General features: G+C 42.5%; 1 protein-coding gene across 1 annotated transcript in view; it reads right to left on the bottom strand.

Moving 5' to 3' along the window:
* Nucleotides 1-23,407, bottom strand: part of LOC115134966 (disks large homolog 5-like) — a 102,301-nt gene that overhangs the window by 59,959 nt on the left and 18,935 nt on the right. The window contains exons 2-8 of the mRNA XM_029669100.2: nucleotides 17,264-17,332; nucleotides 10,003-10,186; nucleotides 8,855-8,998; nucleotides 3,061-3,244; nucleotides 1,911-2,170; nucleotides 1,626-1,824; nucleotides 1,352-1,465 (exon numbers count right to left, since the gene is read on the bottom strand). Coding sequence (XP_029524960.1) covers nucleotides 1,352-1,465; nucleotides 1,626-1,824; nucleotides 1,911-2,170; nucleotides 3,061-3,244; nucleotides 8,855-8,998; nucleotides 10,003-10,186; nucleotides 17,264-17,332 — 1,154 coding nt within the window. The remainder of the gene's footprint in view (nucleotides 1-1,351; nucleotides 1,466-1,625; nucleotides 1,825-1,910; nucleotides 2,171-3,060; nucleotides 3,245-8,854; nucleotides 8,999-10,002; nucleotides 10,187-17,263; nucleotides 17,333-23,407) is intronic.

Here is a 23,407-nt window from a genome sequence, read left to right as displayed (position 1 = left end):
AGTTGTTGTGACAAGGTAGGGTTGGTATACAGAACATGGTATTTTACCAAACAGGGCTAAGTCCATATTATGAAAATAACAGCACAAATAAGATAAACTAGTCTATCATTACTTTAAGACATGAAGGTCAGTCAATCTGGAAAATTTCAAGAACTTTGAAAGTGTAGTCGCAAAAACCATCAAGCGCTATGAGGAGCACCACAGGAATGGAAAACCCAGAGTTACCTCTGCTGTAGAGGATAAGTTCATTCGCGTTACCAGCCTCAGGAATTACAGCTCAAATAACAGACACATCTCAACATCAACTGTTCAGAGGAGATTGTGTGAATCAGGCCTTCATGGTCGAATTGCTGCAAAGAAACCACTACGAAGAAGAGACTTGCTTGGGCCAAGAAACACGAGCAATGGACATTAGACCGGTGGAAATCTGTCCTTTGGTCTGTAAGTCCAAATTTGAGATTTTTGGTTCGAACTGCCATGTCTTTGTGAGAAGCAGAGTAGGTGAACGGATGATCTCCGCATGTGTGGTTCCCACCGTGAATGATGAAGAAGGTGGTGTGATGGTGCTTTGCTGCTGACACGGTCTGTGATTTATTTAGAATTCAAGGCACACTTAACCAGTATGACTACCACAGCATTCTGCAGTGATACGCCATCCCATCTGGTTTGGGCTTAGTGGGACTATCATTTGTTTTTCAACAGGACAATGACCCAACACACCTCCAGGCTGTGTAAGGGCTATTTGACCAAGGAGAGTGATGGAGTGCTGCATCAGATGATCTGGCCTCCACAATCACCCAACCTCAACCCAATTAAGATGGTTTGGGATGAGTTGGACCGCAGAGGGAAGGAAAAGCAGCCAACAAGTGCTCAGCATACGTGGGAACTCCTTCACAACTGTAGGAAAAGCATTCCTCATGAAGCTGGTTGAGAGAATGCCAAGAGTGTGCAAAGCTATCATCAAGGCAAAGGGTGGCTACTTTGAAGAATCTAAATTCTAAAATGTATTTCGATTTGTTTAACACTTTTTGGGTTACTATATGATTCTGTGTTATTTCATAGTTTTGTTGTCTTCACTATTATTCGACAATGTAGAAAATTGTGCAAATAAAGAAAAAACATTGAATGAGTAGATGTGTCCAAACCTTTGACTGGTACTGTATATTCATTGATTAACCTAATGATGATGATTACCTGTCAGAGACGCAATTACCCTCCTCTCGGATGAGTTGTTTTGACTGTCTAGTAATAAACTGATCGATATATGGATTAAATAATAGATTAAACCTCACAGAAGAGGTGTTTGATTTGTTTGGTGTACTGATTGATTCCATTCTAAATTGATCTGAACCTGTCTGAGAGCCTCCGTCTCCTCGCTGGCCACCATCCTTTCAGAAGAGGTGTTTTTGAGGCGGGCCTCTGCAGCCTCCAGCGCCATCTGCAGCTTTTCCAGCTCCTTGATCACCTGTACCACAGAATTTAATAAACCACTTCATATTTTAGTATTCGAATTTTATTCCTGGACAAAAGAAGCATACTCAATGGTGATTATACATTGAAAGTAATTTCTTAGTCCAGGACTAGGAAGAAACTGGGCTTTAAAGTAAAATGTATTTCTCTCTGACCTGGTCCCTCTCACTCATGATGAGCCTGTACTCGTTGAACACAGAGTCTCTCTCCTCCTTGAACTTCTCACAGTCCTTTACTGCCTTCAGCTGGAAGTTCTTACAGCGCATCACCTCCGACTGCAGCCGCTCCACCTCCCGCTGCAGCACCTTGTTCTGGGCTGAAGACTTGTCCAGCTCCTGTTGTACAGAGTCAAACCTGGGGAGAGAAGGAGAGGTGTGTAGTGCTGTATAGGTGTTTGTAGTGTATAAACTATTCTCGTGGATTGTGCAGTGTGTGTTTACCTCCTCATGGACGTAGAGCAATGTTGTTGGTAGTGTATGGCCTTGTCTCGTTGTTTCAGCAACGTGTCCATCTGTTTCTGTAGTCGTCGGTTCTCTTCCTCCGCCTGCTCCAGCCTGCTCAGGTCCGTGTTGTGATTGGCAACTTTCTCACCGTAGCGTTTGCTCAGCGAATCGTATTCCTTCCTCACCCCCTCCAGCTTGTCCATGGCTGTGTCGTACAGTTTGTTGAGAACCTCTGAGGAACCGTTCTCTCTCATCACCTGGAGGAAAGACACGGTCATCCAGCTGATGATTTTAGAACTATACCTACATTTCATGTTCAGTTCCCGTCTCTGTGTGAAACTATGAATTTAACAGGTTTACAATATACAGTTGAGACATTACATTTATTTTAGATGCATTCCTTCAGATTGATAGTGTGTGGCAATGTTATTGTTCTAAAGCACCAAGCCACAAGGAAACATTAACAAGCCACAATGAGCATGGATTCATTTTTACACCAGTTCATCAGCAGAGGGTTACAGTGAGGAGATGCAGAATGAATTATTCAAGACCATTAGGCTGTGTTTATACAGGCAGCTCAATTCTGATATTTTGCCCGATTATTGGCAAAGGATCTAATAATAATAATTAGGCAAAATATCAAAATTGGACTGCCTGTGTAAACGCAGCCTTAGATAGTATGGTGTAACTAACTAGGTTTCATTTTGCCGGCCTGTAAAATGACCTCTTCATAATTAAAATGCAATAACCTCCAGGCTTGCTGAACTCTGTGGTAATTAGTGTGGGAGCAGGTGAGACCCCAGGGCAGTATTGATCCAGACTACATCACAGCATGTATAGGTATGTCTGTAGCCTTACAGGAGATGGAGACCTATATGCTGCTTAGTTCAAACACCTCCCCTGACCTTACAGAACTCTGAACGATGACTAGGTACCAGGGGGTATGTGTCTACACACCATTTACATGAGCCATTGACATTGTCCTCAAACACTGCCCTTTACAGAAGCGCTCCGTATGCATCTCCAAGCAGTGCGTCTCCTGTCCACCGCAGTAGTCTACTCCCGGGATGTGTGGATGTGTGAAAGCCCGGCAGCCAAGTATAGGTCACAGCAACCTTGTGTGGTTGTGTGTGGATGTGTATAGTACCTCTTGCTGCTGCAGCCTCATGTCAGCCACCTCCTTCTGGCCATCACTGTGCATCCTGCGGAGCTCCTCACAGCTCTGCTTCAGGTGGTTGTGTTCCCTGACCAGCTGAGCGTGGTCTCTCCTCAACACCTCCAGCTCCTCCTTCAGCTGAGACTGGTCTCCTAACACACGGCTGTGGAGCATACTGGAGACCGAGAGGGAGAGGTCAAAACTGGGGGAGGGGAAGACACTGATGGCACATTCCTTAACACGGTCCGAATAGAATAAAGACTCTCCATGATCACATGGTAGTCAGACTAACACCAAACTGTCCTCCTGACTACAGAGTTTGGCCAGGCTGCTTGGTGTTGTAGGCACGATGGAGTCGATAATAAAAGGCAGCTCTACTGTTTTAAAGTTTGGTTCTCCTCAGTGTCTCACAAAAATCCCTCATGGACAACCACACACAGAGCTCCCGAGCGCCGCCCCCTTCCCATAACACTGTTGGATTTTCAAATCTAAACAATGTGAAGTCTCAATCCCCCAGGAAATAAAAAAAACATTGAAGAGAACCAATCAAAGCTCAGCCCATTATTGTGCCAATACTGCTACATAGCTGATACCTGCTGGACTGTTCATTTATCACGGTACTCCACTTTGTTAACCTTTGTTTATCTGTCAGCCCTAGCCCCGAACACAGGCCCTGTGTGTAGTTAACCAACCCTCTCTGTCCATTCATCGCCATTTTACCTGTTGTTGTTGTTGACTTAGCTAGCTCTCCCAATCAACACCTGTGATTGCTTTATGTCTCTCTCAAATGTCAATATGCCTTGTATACTGTTGTTTAGGATAATTATCATTGTTTTAGTTTACTGCGGAGCCCCTAGTCCCACTCAACATGCCATAGATACCTCCTTTGTCCCACCTCCCACACATGCAGTTTTCTCACCCAGTATAACCAGCATGTCCAGAGATGCAACCTCTCTTATCACTCAGTGCCTGGGCTTACCTCCACTGTACCCGCACCCCACATACCCATCTGCACATTATGCCCTGAATCTATTCTACCACACCCCGAAATCTGCTTCTTTTATTCTCTGTCCACAACGCACCAGACGACCAGTTTTGCAAGCCTTTAGCCGTACCATCATCCTGCTCTGTTCCTCAGGTGATGTGCAGGCTAACCTAGGCCATGTGTGTCCCTAGGCACTCTCATTTGTCGACTTCTGTAATCAAAAAAGCATTGGTTTCATGCATGTTAACATCAGAAGCCTCCTCCAGTTTGTTTTTCTCACTGCTTTAGCACACTACGCCAACCCCGATGCCCTTGCCATGTCTGAATCCTGGCTTAGGAAGGCCACCAAAAATTCTGAGATTTCCATACCCAACTACAACATTTTCCTTCAAGATAGAACTGCCAAAGGGGGCGGAGTTGCAATCTACTGCAGAGATAGCTTGCAACGTTCTGTCATACTTTCCAGGTCTATACCAAGACTCAACATCCATAGTTTCTCAAATGACTGCCTCACCAACTACTTCGCAGATAGAGTTAAGTGTGTAAAATCGGAGGGCCTGTTGTCCGGACCTCTGGCAATCTCTATGGGGGTACCACAGGGTTCAATTATCGGGCCGACTGTTTTCTCTGTATATATCAACGATGTCGCTCTTGCTGCGGGTAATTCCCTGATCCACCTCTACGCAGACGACACCATTCTGAATACATCTGGCCCTTCTTTGATCACTGTGTTAACTAAACAAACAGGTCACTGACCATCTCGAATCCCACCGTACCTTCTCCGCTGTGCAATCTGGTTTCCGAGCCGGTCACGGGTGCACCTCAGCCACACTCAAGGTACTAAACGATATCATAACCGCCATCGATAAAAGACAGTACTGTGCAGCCGTCTTCATCGACCTTGCCAAGGCCTTCGACTCTGTCAATCACCATATTCTTATCGGCAGACTCAGTAGCCTCGGTTTTTCGGATGACTGCCTTGCCTGGTTCACCAATTACTTTGCAGACAGAGTTCAGTGTGTCAAATCGGAGGGCATGCTGTCCGGTCCTCTGGCAGTCTCTATGGGGGTGCAACAGGGTTCAATTCTCGGGCCGACTCTTTTCTCTGTATATATCAATGATGTTGCTCTTGCTGCGGGTGATTCCCTGATCCACCTCTACGCAGACGACACCATTCTATATACTTTCGGCCCGTCATTGGACACTGTGCTATCTAACCTCCAAACGAGCTTCAATGCCATACAACACTCCTTCCGTGGCCTCCAACTGCTGTTAAACGCTAGTAAAACCAAATGCATGCTTTTCAGCTGCCTGCACTCACCCACCCGACTAGCATCACTGGACGGTTCTGACCTAGAATACGTGGACAACTACAAATACCTAGGTGTCTGGCTCGACTGTAAACTCTCCTTCCCGACTCATATCAAACATCTCCAATCCAAAAATCAAATCTAGAATCGGCTTTCTATGTCGCAACAAAGCATCCTTCACTCACGCTGCCAAACATACCCTAGTAAAACTGACTATCCTACCGATCCTCGACTTCGGCGATGTCATCTACAAAATAGCTTCCAATAGTCTACTCAGCAAATTGGATGCAGTCTATCACAGTGCCAGCCGCTTTGTTACTAAAGCACCTTATACCACCCACCACTGCGACCTGTATGCTCTCATTGGCTGGCCCCCGCTACATATTCGTCAGCAGACCGCTCCAGGTCATCTATAATTCTATGCTAGGTAAAGCGCTGCCTTATCTCAGCTCACTGGTTACGATAACAACACCCACCCGTAGCACGTGCTCCAGCAGGTATATCTCACTGGTCATCCCCAAAGCCAACAACTCCTTTGGCCACCTTTCCTTCCAGTTCTCTGCTGCCAGTGACTGGAACGAATTGCAAAAATCGCTGAAGCTGGAGACTTACATTTCCCTCACTAACTTTAAAAATCAGCTATCTGAGCAGCTAACCGATCGCTGCAGCTGTACATAGTCCATCTGTAAATAGCCCACCCAATCTTACTATCTCATCCCCAAATAGTTTTTATTTACTTTGCTGCTCTTTTGCACACCAGTATCACTACATTACATTACATTTAAGTCATTTAGCAGACGCTCTTATCCAGAGCGACTTACACACCATCATCTGCTCATCTTTCACTCCAGTGTTAATCTGCTACATTTGTAATGATTCTCTCCTATGGCCTATTTATTGCCATACCTCCTCATGCCATTTGCACACACTGTATATAAACTTACTTTTTTTCTATTGTGTTATTGACTGTACGCTTGTTTATTCCATGTAACTCTGTTGTTGTTTCTGTCGCACTGCTTTGCTTTATCTTGGCCAGGTCGCAGTTGTAAATGAGAACTTGTTCTCAACTGGCCTCCCTGGTTAAATAAAGGTGAGATAAAAATAAATAAAAACAGACGCCTGTCCTGGGCCCACTTCCCAAAACCATTTTTTATTAACGGTGGACTTGAAATCGCTCGTAAGGTAACGCCTGCCTCAGAGCACTCTTACAACAGCTCAGTGTGTCGTTAGATCACTGTCACTTTACACACAGAAGACCTCAGCTAGACAAAGAATGAAGATGTCTCTGTGACCACCAAAAACTCCATAGTTGAATATAAATAGACTAAAACGTTTACAATGTTATAAACAAGCAATGAAAACTGAGATAACAAAATTATATAATAGTTTGATTATTAGGCTAAAGATTGACATCACTTTCATATGTGCAATCGATAGACCTACGTAGTACAAAGCAATTAGATATACTGAAGCGGCCCAGTAACCTATCTATAAGCTAATGTATTTCCCTGTAGCCTAACCAATAACCTAAAGGTCAACATATTAGGTCTATGGCAACGTTGCTTCACCATGCTTCATTATTTAAATTGTAGAATATCTATAGGTCTACTTGAAGCTCAATTTCTGCCACCCATACTTGACTTTGGCTTTTTTCATTCATTCTTGCTCACCACACACACACACACACACACACACACACACACACACACACACACACACACACACACACACACACCTTAAAATTATAGTTCAGGATTTTGGCAATGAAGCCCTGTCTCTACTTCCCCAGAGTCAGATGAACTCATGGATAGCATTTTTATGTCTCTGTGTCCAGTATGAAGGAAGCTAGAGGTAAACTCAACAAAAAAAGAAACGTCCCCTTTTCAGGACCATGTCTTTCAAAGATAATTTGTAAAAATCCAAATAACTTCATTGTAAAGGGTTTAAACACTGTTTCCCCATGCTTGTGCAATGAACCATAAACAATTCATGAACATGCACCTGTGGAACGGTCGTTAAGACAATAACAGCTTACAGATGGTAGGCAATTAAGGTCACAGTTATGAAAACTTAGGACACTAAAGAGGCCTATCTACTGACTGAAAATTCCCGAAAGAAAGAAGCCCAGGGTCCATGCTCATCTGTATGAACGTGCCTTGGGCATGCTGGCATGAGGACTGCAGATGTGGCCAGAGCAATAAATTGCTATGTTCATACTGTGAGACACCTAAGACAGTGCCACAGGGAGACCGGATGGACAGCTGATCGTGCTTGCACTGGCAGACCACGTGTAATAAAACATGCACAGGATCGGTATATCCAAACATCACACCAGCGGGACAGGTAGAGGATGGCAACAACTGCCCGAGTTACACCAGGAATGGAAAAAAGTGCAGTTGTTCCTAGGCCGTCATTGTAAATAAGAATTTGTTCTTAACTGACTTGCCTTGTTAAATAAATTTATATATATTTTTTTTTACTCTGGTAAGTGATTAAAAGCATGACAGGTACACATACTGTCAGTTGACTGAAGCATTTGGTAGGCCTATAGAACATAACTTGATAGCAATCCATTATCAATTGACTATGAATGATAGACCTGCCAACATGGATGCATTATGCGTAACAATTACGCAATTCTCTGTCCATGTACGAAGGTATGAGATCCGAGTTAAAAGTACGCAGAAATGAATAGGGCTGGATTTATTTTATTTTTCACATTTGAATAAAAAATACATCCACTGAGTAAATCTAACATCCTGATTCTCGAGCTGCAACACACAGACATGTACAGAGTGTGTCAACGGACATGGAGATTAATACATCATTATTCAACGTGTCTGCCCCTCCTGTTTGTTGTGATGTTGAGTTTGCCGACTGTCCGCTGTAGGTAAACACATGGACAAATCCCTTATCGACTACATGTGTTCTGGAAAGGTAAACACTAATTGTTTCAAGTTAACGTTTGCGAACAAAAGCTGGACATTCAGTGGGTTTTAAAGTGCCAGCAGTTCACTCGCATTTGCTAGTGAAAGACATTTAAATGCAAATACGAAAACACCAATTCTGAGCGGTGCTACAAGCACGAGTTGAATCTCCAATTTGCCGCGCGCGTCTGGTACTCTAAAAAGTTGAACAGGGTTGGCAGATCTACAACTCCTTAAATCAGATAATCCCCATTACATTTCAATAAAAACACACCATTAGCACATCAATGTTCTTTCAATTAGTGTAATTGCAGCACCAGGCACTTCCCCAGTCTAAGTGAGTAAAACCATGATGCCATACAACCTCTCATTATTCCCATCTAATTACAGTCTATTCAGAAACAGTAGAGGAACAGAGGATTCCTGACATTAGGCTGGGAAGTGTCGTTTAGGACCACTAAAGGTCCACCTCTACCCAGACATGACACGTCTTTCTTTCAACAACCCAGTCAGTCAGTCGACCAACCCACCCACCCAATCAGTGATGTGATGGTGGTACTCACTGGTAGAAGTCAGCCTCCTTGACAGCCTCCTCACATCTCTTCAGAGTCTTGGTGTGTTGGTTCTGTAGAGTCTGGAGATCTGCCATGGCCCCCATACACTGGTTTTTCAGACGCTCGTAATCATGGCTGGCTTTGGAATTTGGCCTTTGGGGAGACGAGACAATAAGATGCTACACTATATAAGAACTACCAACTGAGACCTGGTCTACAAGGGCAGTTGCTTTGCATCAAAATGCAGAGGACTCAAAGGAAAATGCATCCATGAGTCAACCCAGAGCTGCAGAGCTCAGCAAACTGTATGAAGGGTTCCTAATTTGCACGCAGACTGGAATTTGATTGTCTTGGTACATTTGGTTAAATTCAAAGTACCTCTAATTAAAATGGTAAAATGTTATAACTGAGTCACGTCAAACTATACCCATCTCTCCTACACTTCAAATCCACTAGGCATCCCTCCCTGTTCTGAATTACGTTTTAAACAACCTTGTACCCGGAACTCACGAGGTCTTTCATAAACTGAACAGGATGGTTGCCTATCAATTTATGTCAACAGTACTGATCGTAAAGCCAGATGACAGGGAGGGCAAAAGACTTGATAGGACCTTAAATACACTCAGTCAGAGGCAGGGCTACTTTGCAACTTTCAGACTACTCTTCATAGATGTGTCAGCAGTTTGTTGACTAAAATCATTGGATTGTAGCCCTTTTCCCTGAGAGCACGTCTGCCTATGAGAGATTAACTCACTATTGTGCATCCCTCTAGAGAATGCTTCATAAAAATGTTTGTAAACATGACCAATCATAAACCTACAGGTCAATATCCTGAAAGTAATGACCGACAGAGAGAAATTAACAAAATGTTAGTGTCTATTGTAGCAGACCACGTGTGATGTAGTTCAGGTGCTTAGGGACAGCACAACAATGGCTGATTTCCTTGAATTTTATGATTAGCTAGACGGTATTCTGTCTAAATCTTGCATTTTGACTACTTGTTGCATAGAGACATTCAGTAAAGATGATCTACTCTACTTATATATAGATGTTGTATTTGACCAATTGTTGGATTAATACATTGATTTACAGAATAAAGACTATCCACTCTGCTCTTCCGTCTCCTCAGTCATGTGGTGGGTGGAGGATGTCTGTACCTGCAGTCGTCGAAGGTGGTGCCGGGTGATGCCAGGGCCAGGCGCTTGCGGAGCTCGTCCCTCTCACGGGTCACCTGGCGCAGCTGGAACAGGATGGTGTCCAGGTTGTCACCAGCTGGCCGGTTGTCGTTGAGGGCTGGGGGCGGAGACGAGGCTGAGCCGTTACCGGTACCGGGGGGTGAACCTGCAACAGTGAGTATGTCACCACAGGCAATTCATGGGACAGGAAGGGGAGGGGTTGGGAGAAGATTAAATGGACGCTTGCATCATAATATCAACCAAACACAGAAATACCTAAGGTTATAAAAAAACATTTTATAAGCGCAGTCCTTCATATTGGAAGAACACTAGAGTTCAGCGAGAATTGATTGGATAACCTCTAACTTGAAGTGATTCTTGATCTGATTCTTCTCCTGTGTCTCATTCTGGGTAAAATAGGGTTATACCACAGGCCATAGGTCTACCACATCTGACTTGAGTTAAACAGGTTATTTACATAAACAAGAATGAGACTTGCAAGTTGACATTAATGTATTATTCAGGTGAAGGCTGCGATAAGGCACATAAATCCCAAGTTAGGAATTCAGCTAACAAACAGGAAAGAGTAACCTCACTTGAACCTCATGCAACTTTGTCAACTTCTACTAGACTGGCCTAATACTGTATTAATGTTGGATATGAGTGCAATGTTCCTCAAAAACTCAGTTATCACCACCAGCACACTGGGACAGAAAATTATGATTAAATGCAACACAGCAAGTCTGGACTATGACAAAACAAACAAACCTAAAGTGGTGGAGGCCTTGTCCTTGACATTCTCAACCAATTCACTATCAAAGAACTGCTTTAGCACAGCATATTCTGATATGAAATTCCTCTAATATTTTCCATTAAAATATCAAAATTTTCCAAGAATAGCCTCAGATCCACAAGGCAACAATGCTGGTAATCTCAGACAGCAGCATACTAGAGATAATAGTTATATCTGATAAAACATATTTCCGGTACTTTTTGTCTGGCTGGCTTATGCAGAGTCTCTGGGGCACTTTTATCTCGTTGCATTAAGCAACAGATTTGTGTAGTCGTACAAAAAGACAATTTAAAAAGGTAAATTGAGGAAGTAGAAAATAAAAGATTAATAGTCTACATTGAAATTAATAATTTCCCCTGTTCCCTTAGCTACGATTATGACATTTGTTCTGTAGGTCGACCGATTATGATTTTTCAATGCCGATACCGATTATTGGAGGACCAAAAAAGTCCAATACCGATTAATTGGACGATTTTTTAAATGTATTTGTATTCATGACAATTACAACAATACTGAATAAACACTTATTTACCTTAATATAATACATCAATAAAATCAATTTAGCCTCAAATAAATAATGAAATGTGTTCAATTTGGTTTAAATAATGCAAAAACAAAGTGTTGGAGAAGAAAGTAAAAGTGCAATATGTGCTATGTAAGAAAGCTAACATTTAAGTTCCTTGCTCAGAACATGAGAACATATGAAAGCTGGTGGTTCCTTTTAACACGAGTCTTCAATATTCCCAGGTAAGAAGTTTTAGGTTGTAGTTATTATAGGACTCTCTCTCTCTCGCTCTCTCTCTCCCTCTCTATACCATTTGTATTTCACATACTTTTGACAATTGGATGTTCTTATAGGCACTTTAGTATTGCCAGTGTAACAGTATAGCTTCCGTCCCCCTCCTCGCCCCTATCTGGGCTCGAACCAGGAACACATCGACAACAGCCACCCTCGAAGCATCGTTACCCATCGCTCCACAAAAGCCGTGGCCCTTGCAGAGCAAGGGGAACAACTACTCCAAGTCTCAGAGTGAGTGACATCACCAATTGAAAACGCTAGTAGCGCGCACCCCGCTAACTAGCTAGCCATTTCACATCGGTTACACCAGCCTAATCTCGGGAGTTGATAGGCTTGAAGTCGTAAAAGGCTCAATGCTTGAAGCATTTTGAAGAGCTGCTGGCAAAATGCACGAAAGTGCTGTTTGAATGAATGCGTACAAGCCTGCTGCTGCCTACCATCGCTCAGTCAGACTGCTCTATCAAATCAGACTTAATTACAACACAATAACACACAGAAATACGAGCCTTAGGTCATTAATATGGTCGAATCCGGAAACTATCATTTCGAAAACAAGACGTTCAGTGAAATACGGAACCGTTACGCATTTTATCAAACGGGTGGCATCCATAAGTTTAAATATTCCTGTTACATTGCACAACCTTCAATGTTATGTCATAATTACGTAAAATTCTGGCAAATCAGTTCGCAACAAGCCAGGCGGCCCAAACTGTTGCATATACCCTGACTCTGCGTGCAATGAACGCAAGAGAAGTGACAATTTCACCTAGTTAATATTGCCTGCTAACCTGGATTTCTTTTAGCTAAATATGCAGGTTTAAAAATATATACTTCTGTGTATTGATTGTAAGAAAGGCATTGGTGTTTATGGTTAGGTACAGTCGTGCAACAATTGTGCTTTTTTCGCAAATTCGCGTTTGTTAAATCATCCCCCGGTTGGCGAAGTTGGCTGTCTTTGTTAGGAAGAAATAGTCTTCACACAGTTCGCAACGAGCCAGGCGGCCTCAAACTGCTGCATATACATTTACATTTAAGTCATTTAGCAGACGCTCTTATCCAGAGCGACTTACAAATTGGTGCATTCACCTTATGACATCCAGTGGAACAGTAGTGCATCTAAATCTTTAAAGGGGGGGGGGGGGGGGGGTGAGAGGGATTACTTTATCCTATCCTAGGTATTCCTTAAAGAGGTGAGGTTTCAGGTGTCTCCGGAAGGTGGTGATTGACTCCGCTGTCCTGGCGTCGTGAGGGAGTTTGTTCCACCATTGGGGGCCAGAGCAGCGAACAGTTTTGACTGGGCTGAGCGGGAACTGTACTTCCTCAGTGGTAGGGAGGCGAGCAGGCCAGAGGTGGATGAACGCAGTGCCCTTGTTTGGGTGTAGGGCCTGATCAGAGCCGGGAGGTACTGAGGTGCCGTTCCCCTCACACGGCAAGCACCATGGTCTTGTAGCGGATGCGAGCTTCAACTGGAAGCCAGTGGAGAGAGCGGAGGAGCGGGGTGACGTGAGAGAACTTGGGAAGGTTGAACACCAGACGGGCTGCGGCGTTCTGGATGAGTTGTAGGGGTTTACTGGCACAGGCAGGGAGCCCAGCCAACAGCGAGTTGCAGTAATCCAGACGGGAGATGACAAGTGCCTGGATTAGGACCTGCGCCGCTTCCTGTGTGAGGCAGGGTCGTACTCTGCGGATGTTGTAGAGCGTGAACCTACAGGAACGGGCCACCGCCTTGATGTTAGTTGAGAACGACAGGGTGTTGTCCAGGATCACGCCAAGGTTCTTAGCGCTCTGGGAGGAGGACACAATGGAGTTGTCAACCGTGATGGCGAGATCATGGAACGGGCAGTCCTTCCCCGGGAGGAAGAGCAGCTCCGTCTTGCCGAGGTTCAGCTTATATACCCTGACTCTGTTGCAAGAGAAGTGACACAATTTCCCTAGTTAAAATAAATTCATGTTAGCAGGCAATATTAACTAAATATGCAGGTTTAAAAATATATACTTGTGTATTGATTTTAAGAAAGGCATTGATGTTTATGGTTAGGTACACGTTGGAGCAACGACAGTCCTTTTTCGCGAATGCGCACCGCAACGATTATATACAACGCAGGACACGCTAGAAAAACTAGTAATATCATCAACCATGTGTAGTTAACTAGTGATTATGATTGATTGAATGATTGTTTTTCATAAGATAAGTTTAATGATAGCTAGCAACTTACCTTGGCTTCTTACTGCATTTGCGTAACAGGCGGGCTCCTCGTGGAGTGCAATGTAATACGGCCAAATCGGTGTCCAAAAATAGCGATTTCAGATTGTTATGAAAACTCGAAATCGGCCCTAATTAAATCGGGCATTCCGATTAATCGGTCAACCTCTAATTTGTTCCATCCTTTTATTGACCTATAGATCAAGAAAAAAGCATGTTTTTTCAACTAAGCTGCTGTAGGCAAATAGTCTATCCTAATACTTTCAAATATCCCTTTACCTTTTCTTTGCATCTCTTCCTTGTGAACACCTATAGGTGAAACACCTGGATCATCTAAACATGACTACGGTGTGATACAGGACGTGTTTAGTTAGCATACCAAGAGCTGTTACGATGACTGTATTACCGCCAAACTGGCGGTCACAAGTTATGGTCATGTGGAATTTGACCGCAGTCGTTTAGTCACGGTAACTAGGCTTCTCCAAGCTCAGATGCTGGTCATTAGTAGCCTACTAAACGTGGTAACTGCCGGGTACTTGGCACTCTATTGTCCCTCTAATCAATGCAAATATAATTGAAAATCTAAATCAAACAGTTCATGAGAACCATGAGCTCATGTTGCGCAACATTTTAATAGGTTATGCAATTGCGTGAGAAAACAGTGATTTCCTCCATTAAAAAGAGGATCCAACAGCTTTCTATAGGCTATGCCTACTATATTTATTTCTCAACTTTCCTAATATTAATAAGCACATCGTTTACCTTTACAGCAGGAGTATAGTCTACATGGCTGGCATGACAATAAACCACACAGGGAAAAGCGTCCTCCATTCACTATTTAAGTGCAAAGATGAAGTGTATTGTTTCCCACTGCCCCCGTTTCGATACAGGTGCATGATAATGGTCCATTCTAAATGAAAACAAATCTCACATATATTATTTAGTATATGTAAAGACACGATTAAATCAAGAATAGTCTGATGGGTGACAATATTAGACTATCACTTGTGAGCGCTGTATTGTCGCTTGTGAATGATGCCCAGCATGTGCAGTAAGACAAGACAGTCGGTGTAGAGCCTAACTGGCATACATAGTAGGCGCGTGAGTTTCAACTTTGGGGAAGATCATTTTTACCATAAAAATGCACCTTTATAATAAAGGATTACATTAATAAATCACATTTGCAGTCACTTTTGAGAAAACTTCATTTTGGAACATTCGCGCTTACAGTCTACTACCGTGAGCACATTGCTGCACTTATAATGTGAAGAAATAGCCTAATAGTTCATCAACATTTTAAGCTAAACGTTCTGATCTGTTGCATCAGCCTCATTGCTTTTAAAATGTTTGATGCGAGTGGTTGTATTAATTTTGGATCTATCGCATCTCACAACTGTCCCAAAGCATGTTTGGAATATTTATTTATTGCACAGAAGGACAAGTTAACCAATAGAATGTCAACTTTTGCACTATGGGGCATAGTAGAATGACATAGGCTAGTACTTTTGCTGTTTGTTAGGCTTACTCACCTTGTTGGTTGATGAAAATTAGGCTAAATGTGGACAGTTCTGCTAAACATCTTCAATATGCGCCTCAGAATTTGATAAGAGGGAAGTGCAGTTGCGTCCCCAATGTGTCGGTCTTCACTTGTAGTCTACTTCTAGCTGAGATGCCTGTGAGAAGGAACCAATCACGTGACAGGCATTGGCTAATAAGAATTGAGATATCTGAGAGAGCCATGTGAGTGAGGTGCTTCGGAGCACGGCAGCTCAGAGAAGGGAATTATAATATTCAGCCCAAAAGCAAAACGGCCACTGGCTGCAAAAAGCATGTTTTTTTTAAATAGGCATTACGGCCACACAAGGGGAACGCCGCCGTGAAATTTGAGGCATGTTGAGAATATTATCAAGTGCTTGTCAAATTGTGAATGAGAGACTTCCATGCTACTTTTTTCAAATCATCATTAGAGTCGCATCATGCAGCCTTAGAATGCATTAAAAATCCAAACATATAGCCCAACGTTGCATAAATAACCTTAAATTGCACATATAGGAGGACATGTTTCTTTGTTAACCGCTCAACACAGAATAGCTGCATGTCCGCACTCCCTCGGAAACCATTTGTAGAAAATATGCTTTTTATTTTATTCGGCTATGTTCAATTGTATTCCTCATACTATAAAATAATGCCACGGAATACTAAGCAAACCTTGTCTGCTAAATGAACTAGTGTAGCCCACAGCCATATGGAGTAGCCAGAACAGGACAACTCAAGAGTATGATATTTTGTTCTTCTGAAATAGACCACAATTTCTTTATATCATGTTTCTTTAGACCGGTCTAAAATAAATAAATAATTTATTGTGATGGTGTAGGCTATATTAAATGGATTTATTGTAGATGTTTCAAAAAGGTCTGTATCAGTGGCTTCTAGACTATGTGTGGAAGCAAGGAGATTCAAAACATGTTTATGTCAATTACCATGAGACTGGCAGTTATTTGCTTGACAATCACCGGCTGACAAAATGTCATAACCGCCACAGCACTAACACGGAACCCAAACCGGCTGCGCGCGTGCGCTATCGTGCATACATTTATTTTGTCCCCCTACACCAAACGTGATCACGACAAAAGTTAAAATATCAAATCAAACTCTGAACCACTAAAATTAATTTGGGGACAGGTCGAAAAGCTTTTAACATGTATGGCAATTTAGCTTGCACTTGTTAGCTAATTTGTCCTATTTAGCCATCTTGCAGTTGCTAGCTAATTTGTCCTGGGATATAAACATTGAGTTGTTATTTTACCTGAAATGCACAAGGTCCTCTACTCTGACAATTAATCCACACATAAAACGGCCAACCGAATCGTTTCTAGTCATCTCTCCTCCTTCCAGGCTTTTTCATCTTTGAACTTATATGGTGATCGCATCTAAACCTTCATGCAGTGTGGGTGCAATATTTGAATAACATGGATTTCTACATTTATTTCGCGCCGCTCACGCACGCAACGTGTCTGGTCAGCATGTAAGCCTACACCACGCCTTTCATAGAAGACCCCTCTACGTCCCTTCACCCTCTCTCTCTCTTTTAGTTTACACCTCCTTCCCACTCATCCCAGAACAGAAGCAGGCCTGTCAGGGAGGCCGACAGACAGAGACAGGCCCATCTCTCTCTACCTCTACCTCCCTCCCTCCCTCACTTCCCAGAACAGAAACAGAAGGAGGAGCGGGCCAGACCAAGAGACAGATGGACAGGCAGGCAGAGCCACGCAGGCAGGAACTCGGAGGATTATGTGCCATCCTTGCCATCAGGTTGGGCCTTTAAGGGTTTACGTAACACCCAGTGATGCTGAGTCATTTGGACCCCTGTCAAGCTCTGGCACTAAGTGAGTGTTAAGAAGGAAGCATGGTGAATACACACAGAAAATGTTGTAGGCCCAATACTTACCAACACTGCTTAGGGAGCTGCTACTCTCAGAGTCTGAGGGCATGGTGGAGAGAACACTGTATGTAGAACCTGCAGAGACAGTGATGAGGTGGAGAAGAGAGTAATCAGTAACCAGTCAAAAAAGAAGACCCTGAAATCAGGTGTTTTACATTGAAGTCGTTCTTGAAACAAATGGTTTGGTTCGTCAATCGATGAATTAGTATTGTAAAGTTAGCTTCATAACCCAATACAAATATGCATGAAAATAAATTGACAAATATATCTTCTCCTGTACTTATGATTTTAACTCATCGTTATTCATGTCCCGTCTCGCTCACCATGCAACTAGTACAATGCTTTGATGTATATTTCCTGTATGGCCCTGCTAGTCAAGCAGTGTCACAGTTAGAAAGGAGAAAATCGCATTCTAGGTCAAGCAGCACATGGAGACAGCACTCAGGACTATGATGCCATATTTGCATAGTGCTACACACTTCTAAAGGCTTCTTTCTGCATGCTTCCCAGCAAAAACATTTCCAAAAAAGGTCATGCATATATTATGACGTTGTTGTTTGTTTTGGACTTAGGTAAGGGTTTTTTCGGCTGTTCGGGCACAACATTTTCTCAAGGCAAGCCAAAGTCGGTAACTGAAGTCTACTCCCCTTTGTTGGTGATTTGTCAACAGTAGGGATTCTTCAATAAAGACTGTCGTCACTCAACGAGAGACGACTCGTTTTCAAGCACATTTTTTCCATTGAGAAATACTGGACCAAACATCTTAGATGTAAAATTGCATATTTAAGAGCTCCTTGACAAAAAGCTGAAACTAATGACTGATTTGAGTTCTTAGATTCATTTTGACTATTTTTTTTGTAGTTCATGCTGGCAACGACATCTCAAAATGGACAAACAGTACTATTGCCGCTTTATTCTTGTTTTTCAAGTGATGGTCTTTTAAGGGAGTATGCTAGCACACTAGTTTGGTTCGCCTAGCCAACCTGAAGCATGCTGACTCCTTTATGCCCAAGGGAGATTTAATTTGATCTTTATACGTTTTAGTCGTTTAGCACTCTTATCTAGAACGACTTACAGGAGCAATTAGGGTTAAGTGCCTTGCTCAAGGGCACAGACAGATTTTACCTAGTCGGCTTGGAGATTTGAACCAGCGACCTTTCGGTTACTGGCCCAATGCTTTTAACCACTAGGCTACCTTTTCATGTAGAGGAATCCATAGAGGGAGCTATACAAAGTCATGCTGCTGGACATCACAACTCTAGCTGCAGCAACAGATCAGCAACATAGGAGTTTAACCCTTTGCGGAGTGAGTTCTTAGAATGTCATCATTCTCAGTGTTCCACTTTGGAATTTTTACTTCAGTACAGACTGAATGAGCAGCCCTTGCTGTTGTCATCTTTAAGAATCAGTTAGGTTTGCCATAGTACATAATATAGACATACCGTTTATTGCTCCTTTGAGTATTGAGAAGACAAACAGATATACATATAGCTGGTTATATATAGTCTAATGGGTATATTGTGATCAACTGAGATGCGCCTGTCACACTTCAAGCAGGCATAAGACTGCAATTAAAGGAGAAGGGTTTTTTTTACAACCAAATCCATTTATGTAAATGGTATGTTATAGAATGGTCCAGACACCTTTGTGATTTCACATGTTTTCCATAAAGTTACCCCAAAACAGCAAATCCCTTCCTCATTGTGTAGTATATGGGGGCCCCCAAAATAACTTTTACAAAATAGCCAAAAAAAACACCTCCAAACATCATTTTAGAAATGGCAAAGCTCTCAGTAAAGTGATACAGGTCTTTAGATGTTGTACACATTAAAGAATTGTGTCACTCAGAACTTTATCTGCAATGTTATATTCTCTTTTGCGCTACTCGAGCCATTTCATTTTCCATGTAGCCTGCTGCTACAGGTACCTGCCAAAATAAAAAAGTTAAGCACCTCACGCTTTCAATATAAATTGTATCACTCATTACACAAGTGTTCCCTTTATTTAATGTATTTTTTATTTTACCTTTATTTAACTAGGCAAGTCAGTTAAGAACAAATTCTTATTTTCAATGACGGCCTGGAACAGTGGGTTAACTGCCGTGTTCAGGGGAAGAACGACAGATTTGTACCTTGTCAGCTCGGGGATTCAATCTAGCAACCTTTCGGATACTAGTCCAACACTCTAACCACTAGCCTACGCTGGCAGTTACCTGTAAAATGGACGGAGAGGTATCGCTTGAGTCACAACAAAATGGATTATAACGTTGCGGATTAAGTTCCCACTTCCTGGTTAGATTTCTCTCAGGTTTTCGCCTGCCATATGAGTTCTGTTATACTCACAGACATCAGTCAAACAGTTTTAAAAACTTCAGAGTGTTTTCCATCCAATACTACTAATAATATGCATATATTAGCTTCTGGGCCTGAGTAGCAGGAAGTTTCCTCTGGGCATGCTTTTCATCCGAAAGTGAAAATGCAGCCTCCTATCCCAAACAGGTTAAAGTGTGTCCTCTAAAACCCAGTCATGACACACACCAAAGACGGGTTTTTTTTCTGAATCAAAGAAGGGACTTGGGTGGTGGGCATGGAGCGGAGACATTTGAGTTTTAAAGCAAACTTCCTGCAATTCTATGCATTTTGCTCTGGCTAATCCTGTGTTATTTTACTCTGGCTAATCCTGTGTTATTTTACTCTGGCTAATCCTGTGTTATTTTGCTCTGGCTAATCCTGTGTTATTTTGCTCTGGCTAATCCGGTGTTATTTTACTCTGGCTAATCCTGTGTTATTTTACTCTGGCTAATCCTGTGTTATTTTGCTCTGGCTAATCCTGAGTTATTTTGCTCTGGCTAATCCTGAGTTATTTTGCTCTGGCTAATCCTGAGTTATTTTGCTCTGGCTAATCCTGAGTTATTTTGCTCTGGCTAATCCTGTGTTATTTTGCTCTGGCTAATCCTGTGTTATTTTGCTCTGGCTAATCCTGTGTTATTTTGCTCTGGCTAATCCTGTGTTATTTTGCTCTGGCTAATCCTGAGTTATTTTGCTCTGGCTAATCCTGAGTTATTTTGCTATGGCTAATCCTGTGTTATTTTGCTCTGGCTAATCCTGAGTTATTTTGCTCTGGCTAATCCTGAGTTATTTTGCTCTGGCTAATCCTGAGTTATTTTGCTCTGGCTAATCCTGAGTTATTTTGCTCTGGCTAATCCTGAGTTATTTTGCTCTGGCTAATCCTGAGTTATTTTGCTCTGGCTAATCCTGTGTTATTTTGCTCTGACTAATCCTGTGAAAGAGCGAGATTAGAAATTAAATGAAGGTAGAAGAAAGGTGACTGGCTTTTAATATTTTCTGAGGATTTCACATTGTTCTAGATGACATGAGAACTGCACACTACTACTAGTCTGCTGCACACTGAAGGCACACTTTCGACTAATTTTCCCAGATGCATTTAAAAGGAGGAGTAGGCTACACTTTTTATTTTTATTATTGTGTCAGATTTGGAAGCAGCAGGTAGCCTAGTGGTTAGAGCGGTGGGCCAGTAACCAAAAGGTTGCTGGATCAAATCCCTGAGCTGACAAGGTAAAAATCTGTCGTTCTGCCCCTGAGCAAAGCAGTTAACCCACTGTTCAACCGGGCCCCAAAGACGTGGATGTCGATTAAGGCAGCCCCCCACACCTCTCTGATTGAGGGGTTGGGTTAAATGCAGAAGACGCATTCAGTAGTACAACTGACTAGGTATCCCCCGTAACCATTTTTATTTATACTGGAACTCTTGCGGCTAAGCTAGGGGATAAGTCATCTTACATGGAAGTCAGGTTTTTCTGCTCGATAAACGTTTTTTACGGATACAAGAACAGGTCTGGGAGATGTGTGATTTAAAACGGCCAGCCCCAGAACACAAACATTTTTTGATTCTAAGTAATCTGTCCCCTCTCCGACCAGCATGTCATGCCACATTGAGTAGCCCAAATCATAATCATTGTCAATGCTCACTACAGATTTCATATACCAGCGGCTTGCCAGTTATATCCTGTCTTTAATTTAAACATAAAGATACAGTAAGTTAGAAGACAGTATGGAAATTGAGAAAAACTAGGCCTAGCCTATAGGCTAGAAATGTATCAAATTGAGACCTGTGGCGACAGTATACACGAAGTCTCTTATCAGGCCAATGAATGCAGTAGCATATTGAACGGTAGCAGGCCATCCAGTGTTAGAAGGGTCGGAAGAGGTAGACCTCTTAAAACAGGACTTTAGTCATCAATAGCAATTAGACCTTGGCCTCATTCAGCCGGGCCGATGATTTGTTAACAAGCTGACGGCGTCAAAAAATAGTATATGTATTAGAGCTGCAAAAGATCTATTGTTCGGCACTTAGACTGCAGACAGTCCAATTCTCTACCATTCCATCGTGAAGTGTGCACTTGCCGTGTGGGGGTGAGTAAGTGGACACTTTAGGAAGAAGTGTGGGGAAACAGAATGCAACCTGAAAGTGTGGACTCGTTCACTTTCTCTCAACAACATCCAATGTTTTTTCACTGAGGGTGAGTGAGCAATGCACACTTTAGGAAGACGTGTAGGGATCCTGAACACAGCCTTGTTTAAAGATCGAGTAGGGTATAGCCAAGTGAGAGCTGATGGTAGACAGGGATAGTAGAACAAAGGCCCATCTCCTCTCCCTGACTCCCTCCATGTCTACCACTTAGGGTTGCAAAGGGTCGGAAACTTGCCGGTAAATTCCCTGAATTTTTCCAGAAATTTTCCATTGGAAGTTAAGCCCGGGAATTTGGGGAATTTTCATTAAATTGATCAAATTCATTTAAAAAATGTTAGCTTATAACAGTGAACCTTTTTTTTGTGGGGCAATTCTAGGTCTTGTGGCATATTTTGGTTAAACTATCACCAATTCAATGGAAATGCAACCCTCTGCATGCACAGTGCATGCACAGTGCATTTGATTCTCAAGATCTCGCACACTAATGAGATGCTATTGAGCCCACACTACTACACTGTCTGAGCCAAGGACTACATGCTTTCTGGTAAATTTTGATTACAATACTGGGTGGGGTGAATATATTCTATATGACAAACATGATTTTTAGTTAACAAGTCAATTGTAGCCTACAGCGACATGTATTTAAATCATTTATAACTTGTTAACAATTTCTGCTAGTTAGTTTGCTTAAGCCTGCTAACTGAGGAGTGTTAATTCACCTGTTTCCATACATGTTTCATTTTAAAACATGTATCTTACAAAAGGAGTTGTTTAATCTAAATGCTTAATTATTCATCTGTACATGGAATCGTATGTGTTTTTTTCAACCATTTTTCCCCCTAGTCTTTACAGGAAAATGGCAAGGGCGCTATCTGTTTTGTGGAGACATTTCACTGCAGCTAATGTAGAAGGAGAAGCTGTGGACATTTGCAAATACTGTGCCAAATCGCATGTGAAGAAGGCAACAAAATGCAGAATTCCCTCAGCGCTCACATCAAGAATCCTCTGACAGAAGTCCCTCTACTTCTATTCGAGGTGAAAATAAGGTGTCTGATTCATCATCGATAACAGCTCATAGTCCTCCTGGAATCATTTGTTTTTTTTTACTCAATGGAGGAACGTATTCAGAGAAATTATGATGAATGTCTTGCTCAAGGTGTGTATGCAACTGGTTCACCTCTGATGCTCACAGGCAATATGTATTGGAAGAGATTTCTGAATGTTATTTGCCCAGCATACACCCCTCCAACCAGACATGCGTTATCTACTCATTTGCTGGATGCAGAGTTCAACAGAGTTCAAGTGAAGGTCAAGCAAATCATAGAGTTGGCAGACTGTATTGCAATCATCTCTGATGGGTGGCTGAAAGCTTGTGGGCAAGGAATAATTAACTACATCATCTCCACCCCTCAACCAGTATTCTACAAGAGCACAGACTCAAGGGACAACAGACACACCGGTCTCTACATTGACTGACTTCAGCTTATCTGCAATGACCTTGGACCAGAGAAGGTATGTGCACTAGTGACAGACAATGCTGCGAACATGAAGGCTGCTTGGTCTAAAGTGGAGGAGTCCTACCCTCACATCACAACCATTGGCTGTGCTGCTCAAGCATTGAATCTGCTCCACAAGGACGTCATGGCACTGAAAACAACG

Source organism: Oncorhynchus nerka, linkage group LG10, assembly GCF_034236695.1.
Source record: "Oncorhynchus nerka isolate Pitt River linkage group LG10, Oner_Uvic_2.0, whole genome shotgun sequence".
Classification (NCBI taxonomy): domain Eukaryota; kingdom Metazoa; phylum Chordata; class Actinopteri; order Salmoniformes; family Salmonidae; genus Oncorhynchus; species Oncorhynchus nerka.
The sequence above is the reverse complement of the archived record's forward strand: the minus strand, read 5'-3'. Positions and strand labels throughout refer to the sequence as shown.